General features: G+C 48.9%; 1 protein-coding gene across 1 annotated transcript in view; it reads right to left on the reverse strand.

Annotated features, from left to right (window-relative positions):
* Window positions 1–658: 658 nt before the first annotated feature.
* aimp1b (aminoacyl tRNA synthetase complex interacting multifunctional protein 1b) overlaps window positions 659–13847 on the reverse strand; it is a 43593-nt gene continuing 30404 nt past the window's right edge. The window contains exons 5-7 of the mRNA XM_014156874.2: window positions 4726–4928; window positions 3341–3533; window positions 659–1111 (exon numbers count right to left, since the gene is read on the reverse strand). Coding sequence (XP_014012349.1) covers window positions 945–1111; window positions 3341–3533; window positions 4726–4928 — 563 coding nt within the window. The 3' untranslated portion in view covers window positions 659–944. The remainder of the gene's footprint in view (window positions 1112–3340; window positions 3534–4725; window positions 4929–13847) is intronic.

A 13847-nucleotide genomic window follows, 5' to 3' on the forward strand; every position in this document is an offset into this window, starting at 1 on the left:
CTCTCTCTCCCTCTATAGTGTTGGGTCATAGTGAGGTTCTCTCTCTCTTCCTCTATAGTGTTGGGTCATAGTGAGGTTCTCTCTCCCTCTATAGTGTTGGGTCATAGTGAGGTTCTCTCTCTCTTCCTCTATAGTGTTGGGTCATAGTGAGGTTCTCTCTCCCTCCCTCTATAGTGTTGGGTCATAGTGAGGTTCTCTCTCCCTCCCTCTATAGTGTTGGGTCATAGTGAGGTTCTCTCTCCCTCCCTCTATAGTGTTGGGTCATAGTGAGGTTCTCTCTCCCTCCCTCTATAGTGTTGGGTCATAGTGAGGTTCTCTCTCCCTCCCTCTATAGTGTTGGGTCATAGTGAGGTTCTCTCTCTCTCCCTCTATAGTGTTGGGTCATAGTGAGGTTCTCTCTCCCTCCCTCTATAGTGTTGGGTCATAGTGAGGTTCTCTCTCCCTCCCTCTATAGTGTTGGGTCATAGTGAGGTTCTCTCTCCCTCCCTCTATAGTGTTGGGTCATAGTGAGGTTCTCTCTCCCTCCCTCTATAGTGTTGGGTCATAGTGAGGTGAAAGCTGTGTTTCTCACACGTCTCTTTGTGGTTACTCAATGTGTTCAGTGTGTCCGAAGCTTTTCACTTCGGTTTATAAAATAAATTTAAAAAAATCCACCGTGTTTCAACATTTGTTAAAAACTTTATTGAAAGTTCGTCACATTCTGACAACAGCAATCAGCTTAAAGCTTACCCAGAAGGTGTGTATGTGTCTGTCTGTTTCCACACGTGTGTTCCCATGTGTGTGTGTGTGTGTGTGTGTGTGTGTGTGTGTGTGTGTGTGTGTGTGTGTGTGTGTGTGTGTGTGTGTGTGTGTGTGTGTGTGTGTGTGTGTGTGTGTGTGTGTGTGTGTGTGTGTGTGTGTGTGTGTGTGTGTGTGTTGGTTCCCCTGCGTGTCTGACTGCGTGTTTATTTGATACTGCTGTTGGTGAGGGTTGGGGCTCTACAGAGGCCTTTCCCCCTCACCTCAAACCCCACCCCCCTGTAGGTGGCCACGCCCCTGGAGTCCGTCTGTAGATCAGGAAGGATCTGCTCCCACACCTTCTCTCTGGGGCTCAACTCCCGGTCTGGCTCTCCTAGTGGACAGGAGGAGATATTACTATAAACCCTAAATCTAATAACCCTAACACACCTTCTCTCTGGGGCTCAACTCCCGGTCTGGCTCTCCTAGTGGACAGGAGGAGATATTAGAGATATTACTATAAACCCTAAATCTAATAACCCTAGCCTCAAGTTTTGGAAATAAGTCCCTGACTTTATTGTGTGTTGTCCTCCATGATTTTATTCATGCGCATGTATGGCTTTTAAGTTTTATGTGTGCTTGTTTTTAAACTAAACTAAACTAGCCTCAAGTTAAGGATTCACTTGCAGTTATAGAAACAAAACAGAACAGAACAATGTAGTTACCAGGGTGATAGAAACAGGCATGTAGTTACCAGGGTGATGAATAGAAAGAGTATTGTAGTTACCAGGGTGATAGGTAGAAAGAGGAATGTAGTTACCAGGGTGATAGAAAGAGGAATGTAGTTACCAGGGTGATAGATAGAAAGAGGAATGTAGTTACCAGGGTGATAGAAAGAGGAATGTAGTTACCAGGGTGATAGATAGAAAGAGGAATGTAGTTACCAGGGTGATAGAAAGAGGAATGTAGTTACCAGGGTGATAGAAAGAGGAATGTAGTTACCAGGGTGATAGAAAGAGGAATGTAGTTACCAGGGTGATTGACAGAAAGAGGAATGTAGTTACCAGGGTGATAGAAAGAGGAATGTAGTTACCAGGGTGATTGACAGAAAGAGGAATGTAGTTACCAGGGTGATAGAAAGAGGAATGTAGTTACCAGGGTGATAGAAAGAGGAATGTAGTTACCAGGGTGATAGAAAGACGAATGTAGTTACCAGGGTGATTGACAGAAAGAGGAATGTAGTTACCAGGGTGATTGACAGAAAGAGGAATGTAGTTACCAGGGTGATAGAAAGAGGAATGTAGTTACCAGGGTGATTGATAGAAAGAGGAATGTAGTTACCAGGGTGATAGATAGAAAGAGGAATGTAGTTACCAGGGTGATAGAAAGAGGAATGTAGTTACCAGGATGATAGAAAGAGGAATGTAGTTACCAGGGTGATTGACAGAAAGAGGAATGTAGTTACCAGGGTGATAGAAAGAGGAATGTAGTTACCAGGGTGATTGACAGAAAGAGGAATGTAGTTACCAGGGTGATAGAAAGAGGAATGTAGTTACCAGGGTGATAGAAAGAGGAATGTAGTTACCAGGGTGATAGATAGAAAGAGGAATGTAGTTACCAGGGTGATAGAAAGAGGAATGTAGTTACCAGGGTGATAGATAGAAAGAGGAATGTAGTTACCAGGGTGATAGAAAGAGGAATGTAGTTACCAGGGTGATAGAAAGAGGAATGTAGTTACCAGGGTGATAGAAAGAGGAATGTAGTTACCAGGGTGATTGACAGAAAGAGGAATGTAGTTACCAGGGTGATAGAAAGAGGAATGTAGTTACCAGGGTGATTGACAGAAAGAGGAATGTAGTTACCAGGGTGATAGAAAGAGGAATGTAGTTACCAGGGTGATAGAAAGAGGAATGTAGTTACCAGGGTGATAGAAAGAGGAATGTAGTTACCAGGGTGATTGACAGAAAGAGGAATGTAGTTACCAGGGTGATTGACAGAAAGAGGAATGTAGTTACCAGGGTGATAGAAAGAGGAATGTAGTTACCAGGGTGATTGATAGAAAGAGGAATGTAGTTACCAGGGTGATAGATAGAAAGAGGAATGTAGTTACCAGGGTGATTGATAGAAAGAGGAATGTAGTTACCAGGGTGATAGAAAGAGGAATGTAGTTACCAGGGTGATTGACAGAAAGAGGAATGTAGTTACCAGGGTGATTGACAGACAGAGGAATGTAGTTACCAGGGTGATAGAAAGAGGAATGTAGTTACCAGGGTGATAGAAAGAGGAATGTAGTTACCAGGGTGATAGATAGAAAGAAGAATGTAGTTACCAGGGTGATTGACAGAAAGAGGAATGTAGTTACCAGGGTGATAGATAGAAAGAGGAATGTAGTTACCAGGGTGATAGAAAGAGGAATGTAGTTACCAGGGTGATAGAAAGAGGAATGTAGTTACCAGGGTGATAGAAAGAGGAGTGTAGAGTGAGTGAGTGAGTGAGTGAGTGAGTGAGTGAGTGAGTGAGTGAGTGAGTGAGTGAGTGAGTGAGTGAGTGAGTGAGTGAGTGAGTGAGTGAGTGAGTGAGTGAGTGAGTGAGTGAGTGTGTGTGTGTGTGTGTGTGTAGTTACCAGGATAATCGTAGAAAGTGACCCTGTCGCCAGGTACAGCGTTAGTGGGCGGTTCCAGAAACTCCACCTGGGCGTCATCATCGTTATCATGGGCGTTAGGGGCGGAGCCACAGAGGACCATCGCCGTGGAGACCACGCCTTTCACCCGACAGGGACGCACATTGCACAGCAACACCGCCAGACGACCCTGAAGCTACACACACAGGCACACACACCAGAGAGAAAGATACACACTCTCTGAATAATAACAATTTACACACTCTCTAAATAATAACACTGTACTTCTAGAGAAAGATACACTCTCTAAGTAATAACACTGTACTTCTAGAGAAAGATACACTCTCTAAATAATAACACTGTACTTCTAGAGAAAGATACACTCTCTAAATAATAACACTTTACTTCTAGAGAAAGATACACTCTCTAAATAATAACACTGTACTTCTAGAGAAAGATACACTCTCTAAATAACACTTTACTTCTAGAGAAAGATACACTCTCTAAATAATAACACTTTACTTCTAGAGAAAGATACACTCTCTAAATAATAACACTGTACTTCTAGAGAAAGATACACTCTCTAAATAATAACACTTTACTTCTAGAGAAAGATACACTCTCTAAATAATAACACTGTACTTCTAGAGAAAGATACACTCTCTAAATAATAACACTTTACTTCTAGAGAAAGATACACTCTCTAAATAATAACACTGTACTTCTAGAGAAAGATACACTCTCTAAATAGTAACACTGTACTTCTAGAAAAATATACACTCTCTAAATAATAACCTAGCACTGATTTCACTTTATTTTTGGCTAACACTGACAGCCAGTGCGTGATATGAGAGATGGCGGTGTGCGATTGAGTGTTTGACGGTGAAAGTGTGTGTGTGTGTGTGTGTGCGTGTGTGTGTGTGTGTGTGTGTGTGTGTGTGTGTGTGTGTGTGTGTGTGTGTGTGTGTGTGTGTGTGTGTGTGTGTGTGACAGCGTTTCAGGTCCTGTTCAGCATGGTCGTGTGTGTTCTGTATCTCTGGCCACCCAGAAGCATTGTTAAGTCTGTCTCTACAGACTGGTGTCTCTGACACATCAAACAGGTGTGTGTGTGTGTGTGTGTGTGTGTGTGTGTGTGTGTGTGTGTGTGTGTGCGTGTGTGCGTGTGTGTGTGTGTGTGTGTGTGTGCGTGTGTGCGTGTGTGTGTGTGTGCGTGTGTGCGTGTGTGCGTGTGTGCGTGTGTGTGTGACCTGTGTGTGTGTACAGTACAAGGTGTCTGAGACAGGAATTATTTTCTGCACGGTGGTCAGCTGTATGACAACACACTGTCTAAAGGAGATAGATACAGGCTCACAGACAAGTGTGAGAGGTGTGTGTGACCTTTGACCTACCTGTTCCTTAGGAATGTGTCGTAGCGCACTGACCACCGTGCGGGGGGCGGGCTCTCCCAGATCCACTTCCTGGACATACAGAGCCCCGGCCAATGGGTGGTAGCGGACGCCAACGATCCGACCAATCCGCAGGTCGAGGCGAGACACGTCCATGCGAGGCTCCTCCTCTAACGCAGACTCAGAGTTTGTTCTCTCCCTCTTCCCTGAGAGAGAGAGAGAGAGAGAGAGAGAGAAAGGGAATTGAGAGAGAGAGAGGGAGAGAGGGGCGGGGCCTTCACCAGGGTTGCAATCTGAGCCCTGCACTCTTCAATATTTACATTAACGAATTGGCCACTATTCTAGAAAAATCCTCAGCCCCTGGTGTTAGTCTCCACAGTTCAGAGGTTAAATGCCTACTCTTTGCAGATGACCTATGCCTGCTGTCACCCACAGCACCTGGCCTACAGCAGAGCCTGGACCTGCAAGAGCAGTACTGCCAGACCTGGGCCCCGACAGAAAACCCCCACAGCACCTGGCCTACAGCAGAGCCTGGACCCTGGCAGTAAACCCCAAAAAGACTAAAATAATGATTTTCCAGAGAAGATCCAGATCTCAGGGAATTAGACCAAAGTTCTCAATTGGTACAAAATATATATAGTACAGTACACACTACAATTACTGAGGTTTAAATATATAGAGTACTGTACACACTACAGTTACAGAGGTTTAAATATATAGAGTACTGTACACACTACAATTACTGAGGTTTAAATATATAGAGTACTGTACACACTACAGTTACAGAGGTTTAAATATATAGAGTACTGTACACACTACAATTACTGAGGTTTAAATATATATAGTACTGCACACACTACAATTACTGAGGTTTAAATATATAGAGTACTGTACACACTACAATTACTGAGGTTTAAATATATATAGTACTGTACACACTACAATTACACAGGTTAAAAATATATAGAGTACTGTACACACTACAATTACTGAGGTTTAAATATATAGAGTACTGTACACACTACAATTACAGAGGTTGAAATATATATAGTACTGTACACACTACAATTACTGAGGTTTAAATATATATAGTACTGTACACACTACAATTACTGAGGTTTAAATATATAGAGTACTGTACACACTACAATTACTGAGGTTTAAATATATATAGTACTGTACACACTACAATTACTGAGGTTTAAATATATATAGTACTGTACACACTACAATTGCTAAGGTTTTTATATATAGTACTGTACACACTACAATTACTGAGGTTTAAATATATATAGTACTGTACACACTACAATTACTGAGGTTTAAATATATAGAGTACTGTACACACTACAATTACTGAGGTTTAAATATATATAGTACTGTACACACTACAATTACTGAGGTTTAAATATATAGAATACTGTAAGATGCTCCTACATGTCCAGAGGAAAATTACAAACAATGCATGCAAACTATTTGACCATGGTTACTGATCATGGTCAAATAGATAGAGAGAGAGAGTTCAGTGTGTCAAATCGGAGGGCCTGTTGTCCGGACCTCTGGCAGTCTCTATGGGGGTACCAACAGGGTTCAATTCTCGGGCCGACCCTTTTCTCTGTATACATCAATGATGTCGCTCTTGCTGCTGGTGATTCTCTGATATGTCATGCCAATAAAGCAAATTGAATTGAGAGAGAGAGAGAGAGAGACAGAGAGAGAGAGGGAGTTGGAGATAGAGAGAGAGAGACAGAGAGGGATGTAGAGGGACGTAGAGAGAGATGTAGAGAGACAGAGAGAGAGAGCGATAGAGAGAGTTTGTAACAGGCAAACTCAACCCTCAGTCTCGCTACCAACATCCCCTCCACCACGTCCACAGACCCCTATCCCACCACGTCCACAGACCTCCTGTCCCACCACGTCCACAGACCCCCTGTCCCACCACGTCCACAGACCCCTATCCCACCACGTCCACAGACCCCCTGTCCCACCACGTCCACAGGCCCCTGTCCCACCACGTCCACAGACCCCCTGTCCCACCACGTCCACAGACCCCCTGTCCCACCACATCCACAGACCCCCTGTCCCACCACGTCCACAGACCCCCTGTCCCACCACGTCCACAGACCCCCTGTCCCACCACGTCCACAGACCCCCTGTCCCACCACGTCCACAGACCCCTGTCCCACCACGTCCACAGACCCCCTGTCCCACCACGTCCACAGACCCCTGTCCCACCACGTCCACAGACCCCTATCCCACCACGTCCACAGACCCCCTGTCCCACCACGTCCACAGACCCCTATCCCACCACGTCCACAGACCCCCTGTCCCACCACGTCCACAGACCCCTGTCCCACCACGTCCACAGACCCCCTGTCCCACCACGTCCACAGACCCCTGTCCCACCACGTCCACAGACCCTTGTCCCACCACGTCCACAGACCCCCTGTCCCACCACGTCCACAGACCCCCTGTCCCACCACGTCCACAGACCCCTATCCCACCACATCCACAGACCCCCTATCCCACCACGTCCACAGACCCCCTGTCCCACCACGTCCACAGACCCCTATCCCACCACGTCCACAGACCCCTATCCCACCACGTCCACAGACCCCTATCCCACCACGTCCACAGACCCCCTATCCCACCACGTCCACAGACCCCCTATCCCACCACGTCCACAGACCCTTGTCCCCGAATACTGTTCTTTCATTGTCACGGCTGTTTGAAGGATCGGACCAAGATGCAGCGTTTTCATAGTTCAACATATTTATTTAAAACGTGAAACTTAATGCAATACACTGAATAACTTGAAAAATAGGAAAACAACAAACCATGACGCAGAGAGGACAACACACTACTCAAAAGACAATAACACACAAACCACAATGAGAAAAACCCCTACTTAAATATGATGTCTAATCAGAGGCAATGAGGATCAGCTGCCTACAATTAGAGATCAACCCCAAACAATCCCAACATAGAAATAGAAAACTAGAACCTAAACATAGAAATAGAAAACATAGAATAATCAAAAACACCCCCTGTCACGCCCTGCCCTACACTACTATAGAATATGACATCTTACTAGGGTCAGGACGTGACATTCATGTCTTCCAAATTGCTAATTTAGCTGCCCCCTGATACAATGTTACGTAAGAGAACTACACCCCTTCTACTAAACCTGTACTTCAGCACAAATATAAACATTTGGGAAGAGAGAACCACTCCCAGAGTTGAGAACCAGCTAGTGATCAGGTCAATCATCCCGACCAGCCTGGGACACTGTAAGAACAGATGTGCCAGAGTTTCAGACTCAGCACAGAATGGACACCCTTCCTCAACTGTAGGATCCAGGTGTACCAGATGCATATTGGTGGCTATGGCTCCATGTAGGTCAGCTGTCCTCTTTTCAATAGGCAGTTTATATAAAGACCGCCAACAGCCTTTTAGGGAGGCACATGGACCAAACACACCCGTCCACCTCATCGATATTACCCCTTCCAGAGAAGAAGCACGGAGACACTTTTACACATATTATGTACATGGCTGTAACGTGGGTTGTATAAAGGGGACCAAGGGGCGGCGTGTAAAGTGCTCATATTTCCTTTTAATGATCACACTTAAACAAAATAACAAAAACGACAGCCAACAGTTCCGTCAGGTACATAGACAAAACGGAAAACAACTACCCACAAAAACCCAGGAAGAAAAAACCCCTACTTAAATATGATCTCCAATCAGAGGCAACGAGGACCAGCTGCCTACAATTGGAGATCAACCCAAACAACCCCAACGTAGAAATAGAAAAACTAGAACTTAAACATAGAAATAGAAAACATAGAAAAACACAAAACACCCCCTGTCACACCCTGACCTACTCTACCATAGAAAATGACATCTTACTAGGGTCAGGACGTGACAATGGCCTTCTTTCCCACCACCTTGAACTCCCCCCCAGCTCCGGGGTATCGAAGGAAAGCAGCACGTCTTCCTCTAATGCCCCCCGCCGCAGCACTAACATTCAGTGCAGGGAACAGACCCTCGTCTTCCTCTAACGCCCCCGCTGCAGCACTAACATTCAGTGCAGGGAACACATCATCCAGACCCTCCGTCCACCGATCAGAGTTGGAAGTATCAGTGACATACTGCCGATGAAGTACTGGCAAGGAATCAGACCTTCCTCAGTAGACGAGATGATCGGATCCCTGCTCTTTCTCCCAGCTCCTCCAACGATCTGCTCCTGCTCCGCATCAGATGACCCAGCTTGGTACACCCCACACCTAACAGGCATGAACGTAGGCTGGCTGAACCCAGAGCACGGGACTGGTGGTGTAAAAAAGAGGCTCTTCAAAAAAGCCACATCCCTGGTGGCATGCAGGCCTTACGAGACATGTCAAGAACTCTCCAAGCCTGCATAACAGACTCATAGAATGGAGTCAGGTCAGACAAATCACCCTCCTCCAGCTTTAAGAGTAAAAGGTGCTTGTCTAAGGCCAAACAGCCTGCTCTCCTCATCAATGTGTAGACTGTATCCACCCAGCTAGAACCGTCACTGTACAACAGTCTCTGGGCTGCTTGAAGGTGAAAAGCCATGATCATGGAAGAAATGTCCACCAGGCATTGCCCACCCTCGTGCAGTGGCAGGTACAGGGCTGCAGCTTTAATCCAATGCTGTCCAGACCAGAAGAAATTGACAAGGGTCCTCTGAAGCTCTTGTATCAGTGGCTGTAAAATCATTCGTCTGTGCCACAGGGTACAGGATAGGTTTTTGGCTACCAGCACCCTTCCCCTATGAGACAACTGGGGTAGAACCCATTTACACCTTGACAATCTGGCACACCCTTCCAGTTATTTTTCTGAAGGACACCGGAGCCTAGAAAACCCCCCAAGGTCTTCATCCCATCTCTGCCCCACTGAATCCCCCTGGAGTGAACCTTATCTGAATCCCCCCTGGTAACCGTGGAGAGGACCCTATCTGAATCCCCCCTGGTAACCGTGGAGAGGACCCTATCTGAAGCCCCCCTGGTAACCGTGGAGAGGACCCTATCTGAATCCCCCCTGGTAACCGTGGAGTGGACCCTATCTGAATCCCCCTGGTAACCGTGGAGAGGACCCTATCTGAATCCCCCTGGTAACCGTGGAGCGGACCCTATCTGAATCCCCCTGGTAACCGTGGAGTGGACCCTATCTGAATCCCCCCCGGTAACCGTGGAGAGGACCCTATCTGAATCCCCCTGGTAACCGTGGAGTGAACCTTATCTGAATCCCCCTGGTAACCGTGGAGAGGACCCTATCTGAATCCCCCCTGGTAACCGTGGAAAGGACCCTATCTGAATCCCCCTGGTAACCGTGGAGTGGACCCTATCTGAATCCCCCTGGTAACCGTGGAGAGGACCCTATCTGAATCCCCCTGGTAACCGTGGAGTGGACCCTATCTGAATCCCCCCTGGTAACCGTGGAGAGGACCCTATCTGAATCCCCCCTGGTAACCGTGGAGTGGACCCTATCTGAATCCCCCTGGTAACCGTGGAGCGGACCCTATCTGAATCCCCCTGGTAACCGTGGAGAGGACCCTATCTGAATCCCCCTGGTAACCGTGGAGAGGACCCTATCTGAATCCCCCCTGGTAACCGTGGAGTGGACCCTATCTGAATCCCCCCCTGGTAACCGTGGAGAGGACCCTATCTGAATCCCCCCCTGGTAACCGTGGAGAGGACCCTATCTGAATCCCCCCTGGTAACCGTGGAGAGGACCCTATCTGAATCCCCCCTGGTAACCGTGGAGTGGACCCTATCTGAATCCCCCCTGGTAACCGTGGAGAGGACCTTATCTGAATCCCCCTGGTAACCGTGGAGAGGACCCTATCTGAATCCCCCCTGGTAACCGTGGAGTGGACCCTATCTGAATCCCCCTGGTAACCGTGGAGTGGACCCTATCTGAATCCCCCTGGTAACCGTGGAGAGGACCCTATCTGAATCCCCCTGGTAACCGTGGAGTGGACCCTATCTGAATCCCCCCTGGTAACCGTGGAGTGGACCCTATCTGAATCCCCCCTGGTAACCGTGGAGAGGACCCTATCTGAATCCCCCCTGGTAACCGTGGAGAGGACCCTATCTGAATCCCCCCTGGTAACCGTGGAGTGGACCCTATCTGAATCCCCCTGGTAACCGTGGAGCGGACCCTATCAGAATCCCCCTGGTAACCGTGGAGCGGACCCTATCTGAATCCCCCTGGTAACCGTGGAGAGGACCCTATCTGAATCCCCCTGGTAACCGTGGAGAGGACCTTATCTGAATCCCCCTGGTAACCGTGGAGAGGACCTTATCTGAATCCCCCTGGTAACCGTGGAGAGGACCTTATCTGAATCCCCCTGGTAACCGTGGAGAGGACCCTATCTGAATCCCCCTGGTAACCGTGGAGAGGACCCTATCTGAATCCCCCCTGGTAACCGTGGAGAGGACCCTATCTGAATCCCCCTGGTAACCGTGGAGTGGACCCTATCTGAATCCCCCTGGTAACCGTGGAGAGGACCCTATCTGAATCCCCCTGGTAACCGTGGAGTGGACCCTATCTGAATCCCCCTGGTAACCGTGGAGCGGACCCTATCTGAATCCCCCCTGGTAACCGTGGAGAGGACCCTATCTGAATCCCCCTGGTAACCGTGGAGAGGACCTTATCTGAATCTCCCCTGGTAACCGTGGAGAGGACCCTATCTGAATCCCCCCTGGTAACCGTGGAGAGGACCTTATCTGAATCCCCCTGGTAACCGTGGAGAGGACCCTATCTGAATCCCCCTGGTAACCGTGGAGAGGACCCTATCTGAATCCCCCCTGGTAACCGTGGAGAGGACCCTATCTGAATCCCCCCTGGTAACCGTGGAGTGGACCCTATCTGAATCCCCCTGGTAACCGTGGAGAGGACCCTATCTGAATCCCCCTGGTAACCGTGGAGTGGACCCTATCTGAATCCCCCTGGTAACCGTGGAGCGGACCCTATCTGAATCCCCCCTGGTAACCGTGGAGAGGACCCTATCTGAATCCCCCTGGTAACCGTGGAGAGGACCTTATCTGAATCCCCCTGGTAACCGTGGAGAGGACCTTATCTGAATCCCCCCTGGTAACCGTGGAGAGGACCCTATCTGAATCCCCCCTGGTAACCGTGGAGTGGACCCTATCTGAATCCCCCCTGGTAACCGTGGAGAGGACCCTATCTGAATCCCCCTGGTAACCGTGGAGTGGACCCTATCTGAATCCCCCTGGTAACCGTGGAGAGGACCTTATCTGAATCCCCCCTGGTAACCGTGGAGAGGACCCTATCTGAATCCCCCTGGTAACCGTGGAGAGGACCCTATCTGAATCCCCCTGGTAACCGTGGAGAGGACCCTATCTGAATCCCCCTGGTAACCGTGGAGAGGACCCTATCTGAATCCCCCCTGGTAACCGTGGAGAGGACCCTATCTGAATCCCCCTGGTAACCGTGGAGAGGACCCTATCTGAATCCCCTGGTAACCGTGGAGAGGACCCTATCTGAATCCCCCCTGGTAACCGTGGAGAGGACCCTATCTGAATCCCCCTGGTAACCGTGGAGTGGACCCTATCTGAATCCCCCTGGTAACCGTGGAGTGGACCTTATCTGAATCCCCCTGGTAACCGTGGAGAGGACCCTATCTGAATCCCCCTGGTAACCGTGGAGAGGACCCTATCTGAATCCCCCCTGGTAACCGTGGAGTGGACCCTATCTGAATCCCCCTGGTAACCGTGGAGAGGACCCTATCTGAATCCCCCCTGGTAACCGTGGAGTGGACCCTATCTGAATCCCCCTGGTAACCGTGGAGAGGACCCTATCTGAATCCCCCCTGGTAACCGTGGAGAGGACCCTATCTGAATCCCCCTGGTAACCGTGGAGAGGACCTTATCTGAATCCCCTGGTAACCGTGGAGAGGACCCTATCTGAATCCCCCCTGGTAACCGTGGAGAGGACCTTATCTGAATCCCCCTGGTAACCGTGGAGAGGACCCTATCTGAATCCCCCTGGTAACCGTGGAGAGGACCCTATCTGAATCCCCCTGGTAACCGTGGAGCGGACCCTATCTGAATCCCCCCTGGTAACCGTGGAGAGGACCTTATCTGAATCCCCCCCTGGTAACCGTGGAGCGGACCCTATCTGAATCCCCCTGGTAACCGTGGAGAGGACCCTATCTGATCCCCCTGGTAACCGTGGAGAGGACCCTATCTGAATCCCCCTGGTAACCGTGGAGCGGACCCTATCTGAATCCCCCTGGTAACCGTGGAGTGGACCCTATCTGAATCCCCCTGGTAACCGTGGAGCGGACCCTATCTGAATCCCCCTGGTAACCGTGGAGAGGACCTTATCTGAATCCCCCTGGTAACCGTGGAGCGGACCCTATCTGAATCCCCCTGGTAACCGTGGAGAGGACCCTATCTGAATCCCCCTGGTAACCGTGGAGAGGACCCTATCTGAATCCCCCCTGGTAACCGTGGAGAGGACCCTATCTGAATCACCCCTGGTAACCGTGGAGAGGACCCTATCTGAATCCCCCCTGGTAACCGTGGAGAGGACCCTATCTGATCCCCCCTGGTAACCGTGGAGAGGACCCTATCTGAATCCCCCCTGGTAACCGTGGAGAGGACCTTATCTGAATCCCCCCTGGTAACCGTGGAGAGGACCCCGTCTGAAAGCTGACCTGCCCACAGCGATTCAGTGTTTCCCCATTTGACTCTAGCTGAGGAGGAGCCCCTCATACACCTTCAGACCGTTCTGAGAGAACCTTAACTTCCTCACCTCCTGTAATAAAAACGGTCACGTCATTTGCATACGCAGACTTCCTGTGTGTTCAGTCAGCTCTGGACAGATCCTCTTTATAACAGGTGGCCTATAGCTACAGATATTATGAGCACAGCTGCCTATTGGACGTGTGAGTGTGAGTGTGTGCATGCTTTGGGTACATGTGTGTGTGTGTGTGTGTGTGTGTGTGTGTGTGTGTGTGTGTGTGTGTGTATGCTTTGTGTACAGTGTGTGTGTCTCTCTCCCTGCTAGCCACACATCTCCTTCCTGGTCAAATTAGTTTGTTGGTCCTAGGTTGAGTTCATGTTGCCAGA

The sequence above is a fragment of the Salmo salar genome, unplaced genomic scaffold (assembly GCF_905237065.1).
Source record: "Salmo salar unplaced genomic scaffold, Ssal_v3.1, whole genome shotgun sequence".
NCBI classification, from domain to species: Eukaryota; Metazoa; Chordata; class Actinopteri; order Salmoniformes; family Salmonidae; genus Salmo; species Salmo salar.